Source organism: Empidonax traillii, unplaced genomic scaffold (genome assembly GCF_003031625.1).
Source record: "Empidonax traillii isolate 1590-97213 ecotype Southwest subspecies unplaced genomic scaffold, ASM303162v1 scaffold344:size748272, whole genome shotgun sequence".
In the NCBI taxonomy this organism is placed as follows: Eukaryota; Metazoa; Chordata; class Aves; order Passeriformes; family Tyrannidae; genus Empidonax; species Empidonax traillii.
The window spans coordinates 46,334-68,815 of NW_020955537.1; the positions used below are offsets into that span (position 1 = coordinate 46,334).

Here is a 22,482-nt window from a genome sequence, read left to right on the forward strand (position 1 = left end):
GAGACAGGTTCTATGAGTCCTTATTCTCCTTAGCACATCAGACTCTTCAGTTAAACGTTTGGAATGATAATCTTCAATTCAGGGGAACCTGCTGCTAGTATATGAATTTGTCATTGTCGAAATATAAAACCACTTAGTGATGACCATGAAGAAATTGTTGCTTCACAATGGTCATGAAGAGGTGCAAGGAGGGTTTGCTTAGATAACTTCTAGATAAACATTCAAATGAGACAAGGCTGGGGAAACATGAGCCATGACGATGAATTACATGTACAGTTTATAATGCAAAATGTGTTGCTCCTTTGGCTCAGAAACCTGAGTGCAATGTAGACACTGACGTTTAGTCTGTTCCTGCTGAATGAGGTGGGGCTCCAACTTCCCTGAAGTATTTTGGAAATCCCTACACCTTCTCTTCATGATCTGCAATGCAGCATGTCTGTGTGGACTTGAAACACTTCCTAACGCAGCTTTCCTTGCCTGCAGCTTGACTGAAGAGATTTGACCATGCTGCTGAGCTTGTGCTACCCAGACTGGTTCATAAAGGCAAGACTGTTAAATTCTGACAGTGTCAAACAACACATTGAATTTTCTTCAGTGGTCTTGAATCTCTGTGATTACATCTTTAACACATCAATAACTTAGCCTCTGGTTAGCAAAGATCACTGAAGCATGACTAATCAGCAGATGAAAGTGTCTTTGTGGGGATTAGCTTTAATGAAAAGAAAAGGGATAGTTATTTTGGTAGTTTGAAATCTTCCATAAATCAAAGCGAATACTGACAAAGCAGGTTCATACGGTAAGAATGAAGCTATTGTGAATAAAATTAAGGGAACAGCTACTTTTATATAAATCACAGGCCAGGACAGCATTTGTAAGAGAGTTCATGGGAACGAGATCATTTAACTTCTTCAGGTGTAAATAAGTGATATTCAGCTAATGTTAAAGCATCCCTAAAGAAAAACAGATGGATGAAGGTCCTTAGTAGGCACTTTCTTTTTTGGTTTTAATTTTCTTTTATTTTTTGCATGCAAATAATACCTAGTTTATCTCAGACAATTTATTCGGTGCAGGGACAAACAGCCAATGTATGACTTGGTATTTACCACTTCTGGAGAGGAGGACATAACCAGAGAAACTTTAGTCTGGACCTTGATAGCAGTTGTTTCTGACTGGTGAAAATTATAAAGTTTCTTGGTCCTCTGAAATGTAGTTTGGAGAAGTTCACAGGGGCCATGGGGATAGGGGCAAATAGAAAGAAATGCAAAATCCACACCTTTTGGAGAGTATTCTCGTTCAGCTCCTGAACTTTAGACCTCCTATATACTACTGGGTGGTTAATGTGCTGTATAAATAATCACCCCTTGAGCTCCTCCAGGCAGTGACTCAGAGCACCCACGCTGAAATCTTAACCCTCTCCAATGACTGTACGGGAAGCCTGAAGTTAGACTGCCTGTGTTGATGTACCTAACAGCTCCCTTTCCTTTATGTTCTTCTGTTGGTTTATGCTGTGCCTTGTCCACTGCTTTATTGTGACTTTTAAATTTAATCCCATGACAATCGGCCCCAAACTCATAACTGTAATATTCAAATGTGTCTCTCTGCCTCTGACTTAACTGAACATCCTTTCAGGTAGCCTGAGGCAAATGGAAAAAGTGCTCAGATCCAGGTTCCTTTGCTTTCAATTATGCCTTTGTACTGCTATCATATACACTTTATGAAAAAACTACTAAAATATCCAGTCCTCAAGTTTCAGAAACTGATGTAAATGGTTGATTGGAAATCATAAATTGTTGCTCATCACTCTAAAGAAATGTGGCATTAAAAGTAAGACTCTACATAGAAATATTGGCTTATGGTACTGCTCAGTTACCCTATTGGAAGGCTTCCCATGCTCTGGAATCTTTCAGTTTGGGTGCTTTTTTTTTTTTTTTTTTTTTTTTTTTTTTTTTTTTTTTTTTTTTTTTTTTTTTTTTTTTTTTTTTTTTTTTTTTTTTTTTTTTTTTTTTTTTTTTTTTTTTTTTTTTTTTTTTTTTTTTTTTTTTTTTTTTTTTTTTTTTTTTTTTTTTTTTTAATGTTATTTTTTCTTGTGCTGTCACAGTATGAGTTTTCATGGGACTCCTGAATGAATGACAGAGCTCTACTGAAGAGTTTGCGATCTAGGGTCTTACCCTAAGCTATTTAGAGTTCAGCTTTTGGACAATTTCCACATAGCTGAGGCTAATGATTATATACTTAATGTGGATTTCTTTTCTAGCTAGTGCCAATTTTTCTTTCTTCTGATACCAACATGCTTTGCATTCGAAGTCAGTGGAAAGGTGTACATGTGTGTGTGTGTATCTGGGTTCTAAAATCATAGTTTGGTTATTGCAAGTTTTCTAGGGAAATTAAAACAAATGACTGTGTGGTTACATAGGGACAAGAGTAGAATTAAAACATAATTTTCATGGAAGAATTTACCATGCTATCTGGTATAATTATTCTTCCCTTAAGTAGTTTTTAGGGTCATGGTGAAAAAAATAAAAAACCCCAGACCAACAAAACTGTAATTCACGATGTTTACATGATTCATAATTTATAATGGAAAGGAAAAGGAACGTTATGTGAAAAAATGCTATGCACATTTTTGCACAACATTCTACTGGTATATGAATCATGCTTGTCTTTGGTTAACTCAAGGGAAATAATCCCAGTAATGTATGTAAGGCAGTCATGCCCACATGTCTGGGGTTTTTTATATCCAGATTTCAGTGGAAAGAGAGATACTTTTTAAACAGATGGCAAACAAGCCCCTTTCCCCCCAACTACTTAGCAAATTTAATAACATAGCTAATTATAGGACCACGTATGTTAATCCATTCATAGGCTTGCTCCATATATTTAATGTCACAAGTCAAAGGGATCCATGGAATTGCTGGGCAATGGCAGCTAAATTACATCCAGACCATATTCCCTCTTTAAGCATACTTTTGAGACTGCATCTCTTGGGATTTCTGTTGGCAATTCAGTACAAAAGCTGATGTAAAATTCTATAGCTGAAGTCTGGAAGTGATGTTAGCAGAAGCTGAAATGAACTCAAAGACTATACTTGCCTGGTCTAAGGTGATGGCCCATGTCACATTTATTCTCAAGGGTAAGAAGGAAGAAGGTGGGGACAGTTACTCCCACTGAGTTTCCCCCTTGGCTGCTGGCTGTGCCATGGGGCCGAGATTCTCCCAGGCCTCTTAGCAGGAGTTCCACAGTCATCTGGTGAGTTTGAAGGACCATTCTCTCCCTCGCTCAGAGCTAATGCATCTGCTTTAATCTACCTGGACCCTCCACTCTGCCAGAGAGGACCTGGCTACAGCTAATGAAATACTGGACCGGGCCATCATGGATTCCAGCATGTCAAGCACCTACTCAGAGCTGCCTATCGAGGGTCAGCGAGCACGAGGAACCACCTCTGAGACTGTGAAGCATCAGTCCCTGTCTTTGCAAGCAGGAGAGAGCAGGAGTGTTTCTTGGTGGTGCCTCTCATGGTATGCTGTGTGTGTTACAGCTAAAGCATGTGTGACGCCACTCATGCTTTGAAAACATGCCTCTGTGAGGGGAGAGGCGTGCTAATTACCTGTGAGGACAATGGCTCATTTCACTGTGACTGACAGTCTGGAGCACCCTGTACCAATAAAAGCCTGATCTCAAGTGTCAGCTGCTCTGAGTAAATATATACAGGGTTCTTACATCAAAAGCTGTCTGTACAGTAAGGAAAACAAGCTCAGAACCAAACCATCCCTTGGCCAGTTTTTATATTTGTCATATGTAAAAGATTTGCCCATCAGGAAGATCTGGCTGTTTACATCGCCAGTTCTTTTTATGTAGAATTCAAAGTACATTACTAAGAAAGTTTAAAAATTCAGGTTAAAAATGTGAAACTTGTAAGGGAAAACAGCAATACTCTCTGGATCAGGTTAAACACCAAAAAAGGCAGAGAAAATTAAGAGTATTTGAGTTCCATAATCTATGGATCTGCCTACACATATCTGTTTGCTTCAAGTGCCCTTTGTGATCCGTCAGAATTATTTAAAAACTTTTAAAAATGTATGGAAAAAAATTTAGTCACGTATCACAGACTAGCTCAGGAAAGAGAAGAGTCTCATAAATTGCAGAGGGATTAAGGTGGGGGTGTGGGGATTCAGAAAAGTGAGGGTTGGTGACGTCTGTTTCTGTGCAAGTGCCATCCTCACCCTCCAAGTGTAGGGGCGAGGTGTCTTCAGTTCATTTAACCATTGTGACACCCATTCAGTTCCCACAAAATGCAGAAAATTCAAAATATTCATGCTGCAGAAGTGACTGAAAACTAATCTGTTGTTTGAGTGTCCCTGCTAATTTCCATAATTTTGTTAATTTCATAATTAAAATTATTTTCTTCTGGACCTCTCAGATCGAAAAACTGCAGTGAGTTTACAGCTCCTACATTAGCCCTCAGAAATGCAGAGTTTTTCCCCAGCCACTTGGTCTATCCATGAAGCTCTGGGTGGGGTGAAGGTGCTACTGCTCTGGGCTGACGCTCACCCTGTTGCTGCTGCAGGTTTGTGTCCACAGACCAACAGTCTCAGACTTCTGTGCAAAAGTCGACACTTGAAAAAACCTTCTGGAAGAGATTTCCACTGAGACCATTCCAGTGACTCAGCCCTCTCTGCTATTCCTGCTTTCTCTGGGACCACATCCCAACCCATGCCTTCACTCAGAAGGCAACATCCCCTTCCCATAGCCGTATTTATCTGAAGTACCTTGCAATCCTACAACAACCCCTCCCCTGACCCCTATATCCTGTGTTCTTCCTAAAGTCTGTAGGTTGCTTTTAAAAATAGAGCATGCCCTGGCTGTGCATCTCACTGGGCAGAGGGCCTACTGCCTGTCATCCTTGATGTCTTTGTTACTACTTGTTTCAGCTGGTTGTTTTCTCGGCATTTAAAGGCTTTGTTGTCTTCCACACTTTCAATTAAGGAGGAAAAATGCTCTCTCTATTGTAAGAATGAAACTGGCAGTTGTATGCTTTGGTTTGTAGCATAAACAGTTGCACAAGGATCCATTGGCAACCTTCCCTTCACTAAGGAGGCTATCAGCTAAATGTCACAGATGTGTCTGGGTCTTGCCAAGAGCTGGAAATGTACTGGGAAACTTCTGAAAATGCCCTCAATGAAAACAAAAAAAAACCTCTCAAGGATGTAGTGGACATGTGCTAGCTGCAGCAGAGGAAGGAGACTCTGCGAGCATATGGTCAGCATCTCCTCTTGTGCATTCCTCCTTACCTCTGGAGTCCTCTTCCTCATGTTAGAGGCTGTGCCTCTCCCTTCACTCGAGGCCAATCTTCTTCTTCAGCTGCTCACTTCTTCCGTGTGGCCTACAAAGCTGAGCTTTTCCTTCTCAGTAACAGGATCACAAATAACATAAAACATTAAAAATGCCCTAGCCCCTTGACACCTTCATTATAACTAAAGCAACAGCATGATCTTATTGCTGGAATGCACGCCCTGCTTTCCCTCATCACCCATCATCACTTCACGGTTTAACTACAACCTAATCCTGCAAACACTTCCTACCCAGCAGAGCACTTACCAGCACCTAAGTAGCCCACTGACATCGCTGGATTATTCCAGGTAGTACGTTCTAGGAAAGCTAAAGAAGTGTTTGTACCACTGGGCTGTTTGGTTTGCAAGCTCTGGGGGGATATTACCTTTTGTCTATAAAGACGCACGCACACGCACAGTGCTGTATAAGTAATTAATAATAACAGAATTCACATCAAACTAGCACATATGGGAATTGGTACCACTGGCTTTTCTGGCTGCTAGAAAGAAAATCACAGAATTACAGAGTTTGGAGGAAGCCCCCTGATAGCGTATCTGAGTTTGTGGCGTTCACCTTGTTTTAGGAAAGTGTTCTCTCTTCCTCTGCACCAGAGGAAACACTGAAGGACCTTCACCTGGCAAGAAATGCACAGGAAGCGTATTTTAAGTTTATCCAAAATCTACTGAATATCTCTCAAAGGAAAATTAAGTTCTTATCACCCTGTCTAACCTTTAATTGCATAAAACAGGAGGTCTGGGTTTTATCAAACTATTGACTCTTCGTGTTAAGATTTCTTTGGCTTTCAGCAACATTGCACAAACTGTTCCTTGGTGAAGACCTTAAGCAATAAAGTAACTTTTAATTTTATTTCCAATGGACTCATCTTTTTTGTTCTCAAATTTTGTTGCACCCTTTTCTCTCTGAAATATAACGGAATGAATCTGAATGGATCGAAATTATCAAACAAAAAATTTTTGGGTTGAAGGGAAAAACGTAAGCCTACCTTTCTTTTAATGTGATTAAGAAGGAAAATAAACCTAAGCTATTTGTTAGAACATAATCCCCTCTTGACTTCAGATGCAATCTGAATCCATGATGAGCCTTTCTGTGAAGATACTGAATGTGTCATGATCATACATTTCTCAGGCTTACATCAGCTGTTGATAAGAGGGAAGTTCGTCACTCAAGTGCAGTAGTCATGTAAGAAGGTAGTTTCCTTCTCAGTAAGAAGACTTCTGTTTCCTTATGGGGAGGGTGACATACATACATCACATTCAGCTGCTGTACTTTCCACATGCTTTTGCAAACCAGACTGAATTGTAAGATGCAGAGGGTGAGATTACTATCCAATCTTTTTGCACTGATGGTGTCTTTGAATAGCAGGTAGAATATACTTTTCCACCTCCAAAGAATGCTTTAGTCACCAAAACATGGAAGTCACTGGGCTACATCTCCATGGAAACCATTCCATTTTGTACAGAATAATTGAATATTCAGTGGTTCAGAAAGTATAAAAGTGAACATGAGTAACTGCCTCTTCATTACCTAATATTGATATTTCACTATTTTAAGGAAAAATCCTTGGAACACCAGACTCTTTCTATCCTACTCTGCAAGTACCCTAAGCACCAGGTAATAGGAACAGTACTCCTTTCTTGCTGATTTAGTAAATGCTTAATAGATCTGTTCCAAATTAAGAGGATGAGCTGGAGAGATGGATGACACACAGATGAGACTGCAGCCTGGTGGCTCAGGGCATTCTCTGAAGGAAGATGCAGAGGAAGAAGTTAGTCTCCAGTTTCAGCTGCTGAGTTAAAAGCAGACTTTTACTGGCAAAAGTTCCTCCTTCACCAGTACTTTGTATCTTGTCCAAACCAGTAAGAATCCCTGAACATCGACAGGATAGGGTATCCTCTCCTTGGGAGGAAGGGAGCATCCAGCTTCAGAGTCCCAAAGGGTCTGGAGTAGGAAATTGTTCATGTGGCTAAGATCAAAGTGCTTCTGAACATGCCCAGAAATTGACATATGCATGGGAAATCTGGGATACATAGAGATTTTTTCCATAATTAGTTTGTCACAAGTCAGGCACTAAACATTTGTGTATCTAGAACGTAGATGCTTCTGTTTTCAAATTGGCAGTTCTGTTTTCAAATTGGCAGACAGATCATTTGTGTACATATATTCACATGTACATAGACACATACAGAAATATGTGTAGTTTGAATCCATTCACACACAAACACACAAGTGTATACATAATTTTTAAGTATACTGTGTATATATAATGATATAATGTATATGGTATATATATATAAGAAAAAATTGGCTCCATTTTAAAAAGTCAGTACTATTCCTTTTTACAGATCTTGCAGAACCGCTATTTTGTCTTAATCCCTTAACTGAAATATGAAGGACTTCTGTCTGTAGAAAGAAAGCAAACCATGTTTTTCTTGGGAAAGGATTCTTAGAGCTTTTTGGTAAACCAAAATTTAGAAGAAATTAGCAAAAAAAAAAAAATCATGAAAGCTATTAAGTATCTGACTTCTCACAAACTCTTGTTCACAAAAATGTTTTTCACAATATTTTTGAAATCTGTGTGGAAACTTTTGCTTTGGATCTTCTGCAAATGCAGAATTTAGGAATGCCACTGATGCTGAGGGAAGGGACAGAAGTCTACTGCACTTAAACCTTCAGGTGCCTGCAAAATTTGCCAGAAAATTTTGTACATAAGGGTGTCAAGGCCTTGATGGTGTCACTTCTCTTCAACAAAATTTTTGCAGGTATTCACAACAGGTTGATAGATCTGCCAGTATTTCAAAAGCAGTTTCCAAGTGACTCCAAAGGTGATATTCAAGATAATTGTGCCCAGTGGGGATCACACGTTCAGAAGGCATCAGAAAGTCTCATCCTTTCTGGCATATTTTAACTAGGTCAGTGCTATTAATATTCTGGCCCTGGGTTGTTTTGTCTATGAGTTAGAAGAAACATTGAAATAGTAGCGACATATTTCTCTGTGCTGTGTTGATCACATGCAACAAGTATTTCACAATAATAAGAGTAGCTGTGTCGAAGTGAGCTGCATAAATGGACTGCACAGCCTTAGGCTGGGCAACTTTTCTTTTGTAAGGAGCTATTATATTACTTTTCTGTGCTCATGTAATTGTTTACTCCCACCATGTATTGCACGTTGGAGCTGTACACATTGGTCTGCTCACCAGATATCTAACTATTCTATTTCTTGTGCATCTGTAAACACTTCCCAACTTTACCAATTATCAGGGCAATTGAACATTCATTCACCAATAACTCCAGCAATATAACAGCTGGGGCCTCATTTAACAAGGTGTGTAGAAGCTGGCCATAGTTACTGTGCTGCACTTTGGATGGGTACTTCTTCCTTGGCAAGAAAAAATTTCTGCACCTCTTTTACTTTGTATTTTGTTTTTGTACAGTCGAAAGTCATGTTTGGTTTGCAATAAATTGTCAGTTTATAACAATAAAAGGCAAGAAAGTTCAGTTTAAGTACTTGGGTTATCACAGTTATATTTGATCTAGCTAGCTACATGGCTTGGGGTTGCAAGATTGGGTTAAATTCATGTTCTGTTGAAGTCAANTGTCTTCAGCAATGCCTCGATGAGCCCAGTATTTCAGTTAAAAAAAAAAAAAAAAAAAAAAAAAAAAAAATCAGGTCTATTTTAGGCAATAGGTAATCCAATTTTCATCCCACAGACAGACATCACATTTTGATTTCTTTTTCTCTATCATATTTTAAATTGTCTTCTTTGTTTTGAACCACATGTAAAGACCTCCTATCTTTAAACCCAAATAAATCTTAAGAAATTCAAATCTATTTCCAGCTTGGTTCAAATACAGTTAATTGGGAGTGTGGGGTGGGGTGGAAACAGGCAATTTTTGAACAGGGAATTAGGTGACACTGACTTTACTATTATTGCCCTTGAACATTTTTAACAGCTACCAGTGGTTTAGAAAAAAGAAAATCTACACTGCACATATAATATAGTAAATAAGCAGGTTTAGGGGATCTGTTTTACTGCACAAATATATATTTAATATATTGTACTGAGAAACATAAACTGTTTTATCCAGATTAATTTTCTTCTCATTTATAGTGTGCTGTTGGATAAAACTCCACAGGTATTCAGGCTCCCCTAGATCCTGGTTATGATAAATAAAGGAAAATTTGGGCCTTAGACAAGTTATCTTTTCAGGTTAGCAACCACTCTGTTTTGCTTTCCCTCTTCTCATAAACCAGTGATTGAGATCTATTTAATTAAGAACAGATTAGAAACATTTTTATTGTTATTTTTTAAATTTCCTTTGTACTGAAGTGCTACGGAGTTAAAACACCATGCACAAAAGTGCACAGCCAACCATGACTAACTGCATAAAGCAAATAACAAGCTGTATGATCAAAAACAAAAGTCAGAGCCATTCATGTGGAATAACAGAAATCATGCCACCAAAACACTTCATACATGTCTCATCTACCGACGTACACACTTGCTCAGCTCGTACCACACCTCAGGAATGCAGCTGCAAACAAAAAGGGACCTGCAGGAGAGGCAAATACCCAGAGGGGAATCAGCATTTCCCCGTGCCTCTTCCTGATGGTACCTTAGGCTTCAGCTTGGAGTTCATCAGCTGTTATTGCTGTTACTCAGGACATGCTTCTGTCCTTCCAGCTCTTCTAGAGATGTCCTCGGGGAGCTATACCAAACAGACACACTGAACACTATTGCCCAGGGTAGATAACTTGCCATGTTTGAGCTGGAAAGCTGGTGAAAGACAGTCGCTATCCATTCTCATTGGTCACAAAACAATGTCCCCCCAAAGCACACAAAATCATCATGCCACATTGTATTCAGGGCTCTGACACAGTCCCTGTCTTCACCATCATTAAAAATCACCTTCCACTGTCTGCTCAGTTTTCTCAGGGGTTGTAAAGGCCATTCTTGTTTGAGCAAAGAAAATATTACCTGTTTATGGGGTGCAGCTGAGACTGGGGGAGTTGTGGATGTGTCTGGGAGAGGATAAAAAGATTTTACCAAGCACATTTTTTTTAATATAGTGTTTTGAAAGAAGCAAACAAAACCCCAGCACTCTGCCTATTAACTGGAAAACAAATCCAGTTTAAAATTTTTGCTCAACTCTCACTGCAGGAAGTGGGAAACTTTCTGCTGTTTCATGGGGAATCGGAGTAAGCCAGAAAGAAGAGCAACAAGAAGCACCACCCACCAATAAAATGCATGTAGTAAAGCACTGTCAGAGAGATCAAGGGCTTCGCATGCACTTTAGGAAGGATTAAATTTCATTGTCACTTCAGGCCAAGGAGGAGGATATTCCATATTCCTGCAGTCATTCATACCAACTACTCCCCTACTGATTTCCAAAATCTATTGTGATGCAGCCCTTTCCTCATGCTTCAGAGGGGAGAGATGGCAGAGGAAACAAGCACTCCTAAGGTTCCTCTCTACTGTCATCCAAAGACCCTTTAAAAATGCTGCTGATAAGGGCTAAATATTTTAAATCCTATGACTACGACTTTGATCAGAGGAAATTACATGCCAGCTTAATTCTCTCTAGAATTCAGTGAGGATTCCAGCTGAGGGTTAAATTCAGTGCCACTGTAAATCGAAGGTGAATGCTGGGATGGCTGGGGACAGATATCTGCACCCTGTTTTCCAGTTCTATGGCCCCGATGCTGCCATGTTTTGTATTTGTCAGAAGCAGCACATCTGTCCCTTTGGAAATCAGTGCTATACGTGTGTCAGTGTACCAGAGAGAAACTTCCAGAGTGTGATGAGTTGTTTACAGGCTGAAGATGACAACTCAGATACAAAATTAACTGTGTGAATTCCTGTCCTTCGAATCATATCAGATACCCCATGTACTCAGTGAGGAGCCTTTTCCTGTGCAGGTTCTTAGTTCACTGACCCCTGGAAGATGTTGAGAAGATTTTTCTGGGAGGATACCTGAGGGTCCTATTTTCTCTTGGACATAATTCCTCCTGATTAATGAGCCTTATAGCTCCAGAACTGATGACAATTAGTGTTTCAAGTCCATTTAGTGTTGAACACAGTGCCATCAGTAGTGTGCTAGATAGGCAAACTGCCTATCCTAGGCCTTGTCCCTTATTCCTGCCTTATTCCTAAGCACCAGCTTGCATCTTAGATGTATTTCTGTAAAACATGGCATTTGATCATCTTTGAAAGTGCTCTGAGACACAGGATGAGATGTATGGGATGTGTGCAGCAGAGGGAACTAAACTATACTTGTTGCTTTGCAAGCAGAGATTTGATAAAGACTCTACTTCAAAGAAGGTATAATCCAAAAAATAAAAATAAATTTAAAAATATTAACTGCTGTCAGAAAATAAACAACCCTTTTAGAACTAATATTAACATTCAAACATATTGATAGCCTTCCAGGGTCCATCATTAGCCATTTATTAAACAAAACTAGGCATAAAAGCTGCTTTGTCCCCCATGTACTTATTTTAGGAAGTATTTAAAAAATTTTTAAAAATTATCAGGTTACTGGAAGAAAAGAAAGTAGTTTTTAGATTATTGGACTTAATTTCTCCCCAGCCTCTTTCAGATACTGGCAACTCAGGAAATAAGAGGAACAGCTGTGAACCGACAAGACTGAATATTGGAGACAAGTCCACTGGCTCCTGCAACATCTCTGCTGCAAGGATTTCCTTCAAGCTCTTGGGAGGTTGCTAGTGATAATGCCAAACTACATTTAAGGTGCATTCTTGTATATGTGTGTGAATACTCCAGGATTTTCTCTGAGAAAAGAATTGATGCAGTTGGACAAACTGAAAGCTCTTCCTCGACACAGAAACCTTGGAGGCCTTACTGACACCAAAATGACATCAGGGTGCTCAGGTGCAGTATCTTGGTGAGCTGCATACAGAGGTCTTTGTGATGCCATCAGTACCTGCAGGGAGCAGCAACTCTTTCTTCAGCTTATTCCAGGAAAAGCTCTGTCAGCCTTCATTGGGGCCTCTTTGGTAAAGCTTTTAACCGATGTGCGTGAAAGGTGCTTTAAGACTGCCCTCTATGTGCATTTTACATAAGGCTGCACAGACTTTCTAACTTGTGATTACAACAATCACTAGTAAACCCTGCATTTGGAAAATGTTAGTTAGTAAGCTTGACCATCCTCCCCCAGTCTGCTTCATGTTTCTATAGTTTTGAGAAAAAAATAAGGCCCTCAACTCAGTTACTTGCCTTGTTTTATGTCAGTCAGAATCAAGCACTGTTCTGACCAGTAACAGAATTTGAAATAACAGTTTCATAGAGAAACTCCTTCTTTATTGTTGCCCTGATTGGAGGGGCTGAAAGAGCCCTTTTGGGCTCAGACAGCTGGTTGCACACTTTTGGTTGCATTTTGCTCATTTAGAGTGAGGCAAACATGGCTTTGCTGCACTCCACACGCACTGGAGCAAGCCTGGTGCTCAATGCAGAACCCTCCTGTAACAAAGCAACTAATTTGAAGTTTACTGGGCACATTTTTGTGTCTGTAGCTAGAGAATGGCACCCAGTATCAAGCTTCTGAGCAAACTAGTACAGAGTGTTCCTCTGTAGTGAAGGGACAGGGAACGCACCACAGTGGTTCTGTCAATGCTACGGAGGCCACACTGCCAGTCTCCTTGTCACATTCTCCCCAGTAAGCACATGCTCTCGCCCTTTGGACAGAGTTGTCAAGGAATGGCTTTGCCTCTTCCTTTTGTTCTTGTTCTCCGTGGGAGGGGACAGTAATGCCTTTTGTATTCTGCATAATAGCAGGTACTGCTAAAACACAGACTGAGCCTGTTTCTGAGCTCTCTGATGAGGTGAAACAGCAGAATTTCTGCTCCAGTTGCCAATTAGGCAGGTAACATATCCCTGAGAAAGATGGTGTGCAAGAGCTAATTATTTTTGTATACTGCTGCCTGAATAACTTGAGTCTGCCAGGTGCCAAATGGCTCTGGAAGTCTCCCAGTTCTGTGGGAACTGAAAGGTTCACCTTGTTCCTGACTCTTTTATGAAGTCAGATCCTAGAAAACTTCAAAATTCTAGTACAAAGGCTCCTTATCTGCTGGGGGTGAGAGTGAATCATACCCATGAGAAACATGAAGTAGAAAAAAGAGACTCCATCCACTGATTCTGTGAGAACGAGGCATGCTACCCTGAAAGCCTGTGCCAGAGGTGAATCAATGCCACCCTACCTTGCACCATTTCCTTACATTGCTGTTAATCTACTTCCCTGCATGAGTCACTTGGGTTGTGAACCCTGGTTTACATGTTTCTGCAGTCTCGAGCAATGTTGTTGTGACTGTTATGCAGTTGGGAGAAGCTTGATGTTTGTTGCACTAGGTTTGCATAAAATAAAGCATCCATATTTTGGATAAAAAATTGACTTAAATGCTGGCATGTCTGGTCTAACACAGTTAGTTTGCAGAAGATGGAGGCATGAGGAAAGCTAGGTTGAACCCTGGCTTTGGTGTGGTAGCCAGTCATTTGTTAGTTTGTAATTGTTTTCTTTTCAATTCTTTCTCTTAGATGTCTTACATGTGAATGGTAAAGAAAGAGAAGACACTGTCATTGTACACATGAACTGATGTGGTTTTACTGCATTTGGCCACACATTTAAAAGAAATATGCTGGTACAGAGCAGCCACAGGTCTTATCTCTGCTGCCATTCCTTTCACAAAAGAATGATCTTTACATCAGCAGTTTTCCATCCTTGGCATGATATTGTTGCAGTCCTCCCTTTTGCTCTTGGTCTGAATGCAGAGACTAAAAACACTCAGTTGATGCAAACGGTGGGTTGATACAACACACAGAATGGGGTGTAGATGTGCTTCACACAACAGAGAGCAGAATCGAAGGGGAAAATGTTGCTTGGAGGCAAGACGCCTCTTTAATTGATGATGGCAAGGAAAATCAAATACCATATCTGCTTTTTTCCTGTAGTATATCGAGACTGATCATAACTAACATCTGTTCATGTTAAGCAAATACTTGTCATGATTTAAACTTCTGTTTGCATACAACTCTGAGTAGTGCATCTTAAAGTCATACATATTCATATAGAATGAAGAATGCATAATGTCTGCATAAAAAGATAAGCTGTATGACTATATATGAAGACAACAACTACAATTCTCACAGCACTGTCATTGGTTAATTTCAAAATATTCAAGCATTATTTAAAAAACAGTAAGCTGAACTTAAAACTACACTACAAAAAATTCTGACTTGTTTTCCTCAATATTAATCAATTTTAAAGTTTCCCTTTTTTTTTTTTTCCTAACACTTTTTTCTAATTATTGTTATTTTAACCTCCAGTAACACGATCAGACTTCTTCTGCCTCTGGGCAATTGAGTTATACTCTGATCTCGAGTTCTAAGGGAAATGTTCAATTTTATTTTTTTTCCACAGTTGAATAAACAGTACCATGTATACTATCTCTTGTGTTAGAATAGTGTTGTCTTCACATAAGACTCAAATAATGGTATTAGTCATTCATTTCCTTGTACACATACACCCTATTGCGTGTTGACAGGTTTATAAGGATGCAGTGGCAGCCGTGGGTGCTGGGAAGCTCCTAGACGACAGCCTTTGAATCCTTGCAGTCCTGAGCAATGGTGCCTGAGTTAGTCTGTTTATTGTCTGCTTTCTCTCCCAGATGCTTGACTTGTCTGAAAGATTAATACATTAACAAGAGTGGTAAGGTCCAGGGTTGCACATCTTTAAGACATGTTTATTACCAGATGGCACATGAGATTCAAAGGTCACCGGGAAAGGTAACATTTTAAAGTGAAACAACAATATTTATGTTCAAATACTATGCTGATGAGATCATATGGAAAAATGTTTCTGATTAAATTAGTTTATAAATAGCCACAATATATCTATTGAAAATTCCAAATGCCACTTCTAGTCTTACTTCTTTTATTCTATTACTCCCTAATTTATTTAGTAACACAAGTCTACTTTCTTACATAAACAGACTAGAAGCTGGAAGAAAAATCTTTACTGGATGGACAATCCCATTTTCTTAAAATGAAAATCCAGTGTGAAACTTGCTTCTATTGTTTACTACTTAAAGCCAATATTGCATATCACAGCCTGAAAGAAATTTAAACTTTTAAATTCTCTGAGGTAAAATTCATCTAGCAGTCATAAGGACTTACTGGCAGATAGCTACTCTTATTTACAGGCAATATCATGTGCTACAACGCATTTGACAAAAATCATGTTATGCTACTTACACAGAATCCATACAGTGAAAAGAAAATCCTTTTCTTTAGCATTTCCATAGGAGGACTGACTGTCTCATAGCTCATTAGCAAACATTATCAGCAATGCTAAACCTGAAATCATGTTTATCCTCTCAAATTGTCACAAACTGTATATAAATTCCAGAGAAAATAGTTTTGCACAGGTTTAAAAGGGCAACTAAGCTCTTAATTAACATTTCTTATCTACTATGCCACACAGGCATTAAAATGCAGAGGATTTAAATGGTATACTTACTTTTCATGTGATCCGTTCTCAACTTTCATAGCCCCTTCCACTGGATCCAGTCCTTGTTCTGAAAACTGTTTCAAGGCACTTAACGCTGCCTAAAGAAAAGATGAGTTGTCAAAACCCCCACTGACACAACGGTACTAACACCAAATGAAGGAAGGTGTGTGTTTCAATAAACTAAATTTAAATAATTTCCTCTTAATTGAAGTCATCTAGGCTGCAGAGCTAATAGAGTGTGTACCTAACCCAGCTTGTGCATGGGTTGAGGGTATTTTCTTCTTCCTGAGCATATGAGTGACTCCAATGTGTATCAATTCAAGCTTCATCACCTACATAAAGAACATGATATACTTTCAGTTCTTGCCTTTCTGGTTCTCCAGAAAGCCTCTCCAGCATCCCTATATGTTTTCCTAGAGCTCACATTTTCCAGAGCTCTGATGGACAAGCTCTTGTCTTGCAAAGGTTTGCAGAAGGTGTGAGCAATGGGAAGAGCATCAGCAGGAAACTACTAATACTCCAATATTGAATCTCAAACATTACAGCCTGATGTCTTATACATATGTAGTGATGTGTGCTGAACAGGGTGAGCTGAGATGAAGTGATTATGAAGCATCACCAATAGAAGAACAATCAACTTTTCTGTGCAAGTGCATTCCTCATTGACCACCTTCTCTCTCATCTCTATGAGCCCTGCTCCTTCTTTCCTCTCTATCTCCTCCAGTAAAGGACAAACGATTTTTTGTAATTAATTTAGCAGAGGTTGATTATGAAACTCTCTGACACCACGTGGCTGACTTTGTAAAAACACCCAGCACAATAAAACAGTTGAGGTCAGTTCTGTCATAAAGGTGAAACGCAAAGCAGCACTGCAAAATGGATTTTGCTTTTTAATCACTTCCACCTAAGATGCATTCAGAACTAACCACAGGGGAAAGAAAAGGTAACTTTTTCACAGACACTGTGCCCTAACGTAACACCTTGAGCAGTGGAACTGACTGCAGGCCCTATGGTGCTGTTCTTCGTGGTGAAGCAACAACTGTTTTTTAGAAAATTGGAAGTTGCTCTCTTCTTAATTGTTGGGATAGAAGGAATCCGTCTCTGTCTTCATTTCCCTCAGAGAGCAGAGACTCTTCCCGGAACAGGAGCTGCCATCATAATGAAGTACTAGATTTGCTTTTGTACTAATTCTTTGCCTGGATTCTCTCAACAACTCCTTCCCTTGAAAGGTATGTTTATACAACTTAAATATTATTAGACAATGTGTATTTTGGTGAGATGAATAACAGTACAAAAATTGCCAGGCTGTCCTGAAGTAAAAGACCATGTGTCCCAGATTTGTCTATAGTAAAGACTAGCTGCTAAAGCTTCAGAAGGCTGTACAAGGTACTCCCACCCATAGTGCATGAAAACAGAATCTTTCTAGTCTATGAAGTTTTATGGGTTTTGCCCTAACAAAAAAAAACCCAAGCAAATGGGGAAAAAAAAAAAAAAAAACCCTAAACATTTTATAAAGTCTCTTTGCAAACCTCAGATTATCACTGTTACTTAAAATCCACTCCACCTTTACCACGTGTTCTGGGTCCCCGTATGAGACAGCTAACCTGCTCTCTACTTGCTTCTTCTTCACATCCATTGCAATAATTTTTCCCTTTATCTTAAAACTTCTGCTGCCCTCATCTTTCTTTTAGACCTTTTTCCATGCAATGGCTAAAGGCTGAGCATCATCTTCATCTCAATAACAACTTCTCTCTTTACTGGATCTTTCACTTTTATCACCCATTGAGTTCCACAGAGAGTGAATTCTCTCTTTCCTCATTTCTTCTGGTTCTCTTGACATTTTGATATACTAGCATTTTTCATAAGACAGCTTTTTCTCTACCACCTCTGTCCCTTGTAGTTTCAGATGTGCATTCTCAAATCTTGTAAGACCTATAAGGTCATTCCATCCTTGATCTTGACTGCTCAGCAAAACAACTGTTCAATCCAAATAATTTCTGCAGTAGCAACAAGGATTTTAGTCTACTCTCCCCTCAACTTCTCTGTTCCAGTAATCCAACACATTTCTTCATCCCAGCATCTCTCGTCTTCTCCTCTTCCCGGGGTCCTTTGCATCACAATGTAAGCTCTACTCATAATGTGAGGATGAGGAGTGATTTGGATTCCTGCGCTTCCTTGTACTTTAGTTAGCAACTATGAGAACCACAGAATCCAATGGATAGAGACTGGCACCCAAGAACCTCCTGTCCTCTCATATTCATTTTTTCCCTGATGCTCCTTAGCAAAACTATCAGAATCTCCTTCCTTCTTATGTATGGTAAATCAAAACCCATTACCAGGTTGCACTGCAAGGAGAGAAGGAAGCTGGGATGTCTACTCCTCCTACACAGTTAAACTGCTACCTCATATGTTTTTCAACCCACCTTGTTTACTTTTTAATATCCATTCTTAGCTTCCTGGTCTGATGTGTGAACTGTAAACTTGTGTGGAAGAACTACGTGTTCAGGTTATTTGTTTGTACAGTGACTCAGATAAAAAGGCCCTGACTGTAGCTGGTAAGACGTAGAGCCAAGTAGAGTTTCATTCAAGATTATTCACAGATTGATCATATCATATGTAGAACAGTCTGGTCTTGAATAGAGGTAACTGAAATCCCAAAGTCATCAAGAGATTAATTTGACCAACCTAAATTCTAATTCTAGAATTACAGATTATAATCTAGAATTGCTAATTCTAGAATTGCTATGAGTACCTCTGTTACTACTGTTTTACTCACAGAAATGGCTATTTGCAAGGCATCCCACATAAAATACAGAGAAGCTTTCAGGACTGCTTTTCAGCAAAATTGCTTTGGAGCTTCCTGGACGAATATTAGCCACTATGTCAATAGAAACAGATCAAGAGAGTCCCTCTCCTCTTCTAACAGCAAGGGAAGAAGTACTACAATATAAAATAATGAACTCTTTGCCAGTAAGCGGGGATCTTTACTATATGGGTGTCAATAAAGTAAATATGGAACAATTAGAGGAAACATAAAATGAAAATATGTTTCGAGGTATTTAATGATAAGCATGCTTCATACCAACACAACTTCCAAATCCTAATGCTTGTAACATGGTGCAGTCTCATTTCTCCATCTTACCCTTCTTCAAGCCATGCCTTTTGCAAGCTGAAACGCGGTATAAAAGGTAAGATCTCAGATCTATTGTATTTGTAGAACCAAATATCAGAGGGGACAAGCAGCAGGAAAGCAGTCCTGTAGCAGTCCTGTACCTGCATCCTTGATCTCCCAAGCACAGGTATCAGGGTGTTTGCGTGAGCACTGTTGAAGAGCCAGCCCTTTACACCATCGCTCATTGTTAGGCTTCTCATCTTTGCTGCTTTCGAAGCTAACACTCTGTCCAAAACTTCATGCTTCTCACTACAGAATCTCATCTCCCTGCACCTTCTGCCTGAGTCCCACGTCTTTCCCAAGCTACTCCAGTGCCTCTGGTCTCCCACTCCTTACTACCCAACCCAGAGCAATGGCTTCTTTTACAGCAGAGGAATCACCTCTTCTTCAGAAATCTCTTCCTACCCAAGCCTCTGAGTTTTTCTCCTGTTCCTGAATGCTCTCCACCCAGTTGTTCTCAGCTCCTACACCTCACAGTCCCTCTTTATCTTCTAGTTTCCTAATGCATTCCAGGTTTATATGAGATCTGACTTCTTTTTCATGGACATGTCTTACTCTCCATAAGATAACTGCGGGGTAAGCCTAACTAATTATAACCCAACATTTGCAACAAGATTTGAATTTTAGGGAAGTTTCTTTTCTTTTTAAATTGTCCATTCATAGGATGTAGCTGAAGGGTAGTAGAGGAACGGTAGAGAGAGCCTTGCAGTGCACTAAAGACTTCCCCTTTTCTTTCTCCAATAGCCTGATTGTATTTGGAAGGATCAGCAAAGCTAAGAGAAGTGTGTGAGTAAACAATACTTTGGATCGTAATAGATGTCTTTAATGTTTCTCCTCTCCCCATCATGCCCCTAGACAGACATGAAGATGCTGGATTCAGGAAGGAAGCTGGTAGCTGAGAGGCTGTGACCTGAATAGTCAGCAGAGTGACACAGAGCTCAAGTAATCTACAGTGAAGAAGAGTTACAAGCAGACATCAGGCTAATTTAATCCATGATTCAATTCTATTAGTCCCAGTAGATTTACACCACTTGGCTTAAATATAACTTATGAATGGTAGATAACTTGGGTTAAATGAAAAGGGAAGAAGAGAATGGAATATTTGACAGTGAATCTGGTGAACAATTTCCTCTTTTCAAGGCTCAACACTTCCTTCCATTGATATTTTTCTTACAATAGAGCATCTGCACAGATACAGAGAACTTTTTCTCTCCCCCGAAGATTTTACAATTGTTTTATGAGTGAAACCCCATAGGTTACAGAACAGATGTCCTTACACATTACTTGTATCACTTGTTTTCTGCGTAGCTACAACAGTGCCAAAAATATGATGCCAACAGGATGCACCGCACTGCTAGCTGTTTGTCTTGGCTGCCATTTCCATTATTAGTATGTGTGTGTATCAGGATGGGGATGGATGTTTCCAGTCATTTTTTAGCTTTCCTCAAGTCAATTGGCAATTAGTAAATAGCACTGAAACTTGTAAATATTCTTCCTGTTTCTCACTCTGGGGATTAAGTGTCTCATAATGACAGTCTAGTAACATTAGATCATTCTTTTAGCAAGAACAGCAGACAGGCACTACACTAGCCCATGTGCATTTAAGATCACATCCTCATGATAAAATTTTCACATGTTTGTTTTAGCACAGTATGTGGTTTGTGTTTTTCCTCTTAAATCTATATTATATTTCAGCTTATTCCATGAAGCTGAAAACTGTAAAAGTTTGTTGTTCTCTGTGGCCCTTTCAGTTGACTTTACCAAGGAGGTCTAAGACAATCCTAATAAACACACTGCTTGATACCGTTAGTTCACTGGTGATATGTCTCCTAACATTAGTTTTCTAAGTACATAAAAAAACATATTCAGCTTGGCCTTAATCAGCGTTTTCTGAAGACATAAAATTATCGGCAGAAACTGCAAGACTGAATTGTCAGGGTCCAGAGAAGGTCATGAAGGACAAGGTTTTACTGTCTTTAGTAGCTGGGTCTTAGTTCAGGACTAGGTTTGCAGAGTCAAATGACTCATTGTGGATGTATTGCCTGTAGTCACATGCCATATACATAAACACGTCTCTGCCTGTTGCCCAAGTCTAAGCTTGAGAACATGTTTGCATACCAGGTTACCAGTGATAGACAGATATAACTCTAGTCCTTGATTTCAGCTGCAAGCCAAAAGCCTAGACAAGAGCAGAGTTAATGCATGAAGAAAACTGGTAACAAGTGTATTTACAAACAAATCAATGTTCATTCGTTTTCTTAGTCAAGAGAAAAACTGTCCCCCAAATCAGCGAGTTTCTTCCCCTCTCCCTGACTTTTGAGGCCTCAAAAGGCAATGTCAGCTGTGCAATAACATTGCAGCAAAGCTGTCTGCATCACTAATGAGATGCACTTCATGACTTTTTAATGTGTGGATTTAAATTTCACATTTAAAGCCTATTGAAAAAAACCCCAACAATATCACAGCTGTAGAGGTGAGCTTGTGGACTCAGTGTCCCGAAACTGAGCAACTACTTAAATTTGTATGTATTCAAAATTATTGTTGTCTGTGATTGTTTTTGATTTCTCTTGATGAAGAAAATTTTGAGTAAGCTTCCACCTGGCTTTAACTTGATCACACTTGATGCACACAGAAATGCACAAAGGGAAGATACATTTCTTTGTGTAGACTTCTATGCATACACACAAAGTAGCTAAAATTTGACTCCTTAAAATATCTTGGATTAATTCTCTTGGATTTATCAGGTTGGGTACATACAAGCTAAACAAAAACAATGTATGGCAAACAAATCCCTTTTCCCCACAGCTTCTGTTGTAAATAAATTTACTATATTGCAAGGAATAACTTCTTCTAGGAGTTTTCACCACTTTCCTTACAATGTGCCGTTCTCTCCAGTTGATTAGATTTCATGTGAACATCTGTTTGAAAATTCAGTTCAGAAGGGCTTTTCACAGCTCACAGTGTAAACCTTAATTAAACGACTTTAAGCTCTTTCCTCACACAGCTTATGATATGCATGAAAAACACAAGGTTATAATCTGATTAAGTCATGTAGTTTACATGGAAATAGCGTTTTCCGAGCTGATTAATCTCTGCACAAAGGCATAGTCACCTGATAGGCACAAGAGTTAAGGCTACTGATTGCACCTGTCAAGAGGAAGAGCTTGGAGGTTAGGAGGAGTACACTATCTTCAAACAAAGAATGATGATTCACAGATGCAGCTTAGAACAAGTCCCACGTAGTAGTTAATGCTGCCCCCGGGCAACTCATGCAGCCAGAATTTAAATGACACACAATCCATCCATGTACAGTCTGACCTTGCAGCTTTCTGGAGGTAATCCTAAAGAGAGGATTAACTGTTCTTGAATAATTTTTCCAATATATTAAGCAGAGTTTTTATCAACAACAGCATGCATGTCACCATCTTCTACCTAGTTTT

At 39.4% G+C, this 22,482-nt stretch overlaps 1 protein-coding gene across 3 annotated transcripts in view; it reads right to left on the bottom strand.

Annotated features, from left to right (window-relative positions):
• Positions 1-13,940: 13,940 nt before the first annotated feature.
• STAU2 (staufen double-stranded RNA binding protein 2) overlaps positions 13,941-22,482 on the bottom strand; it is a 171,275-nt gene continuing 162,733 nt past the window's right edge. For all 3 annotated transcript variants that reach the window (XM_027892287.1, XM_027892286.1, XM_027892288.1), the window contains 2 exons: positions 15,880-15,968; positions 13,941-15,041 (listed from right to left, as the gene is read on the bottom strand). In XM_027892287.1, coding sequence (XP_027748088.1) covers positions 14,948-15,041; positions 15,880-15,968 — 183 coding nt within the window. In that variant the 3' untranslated portion in view covers positions 13,941-14,947. The remainder of the gene's footprint in view (positions 15,042-15,879; positions 15,969-22,482) is intronic.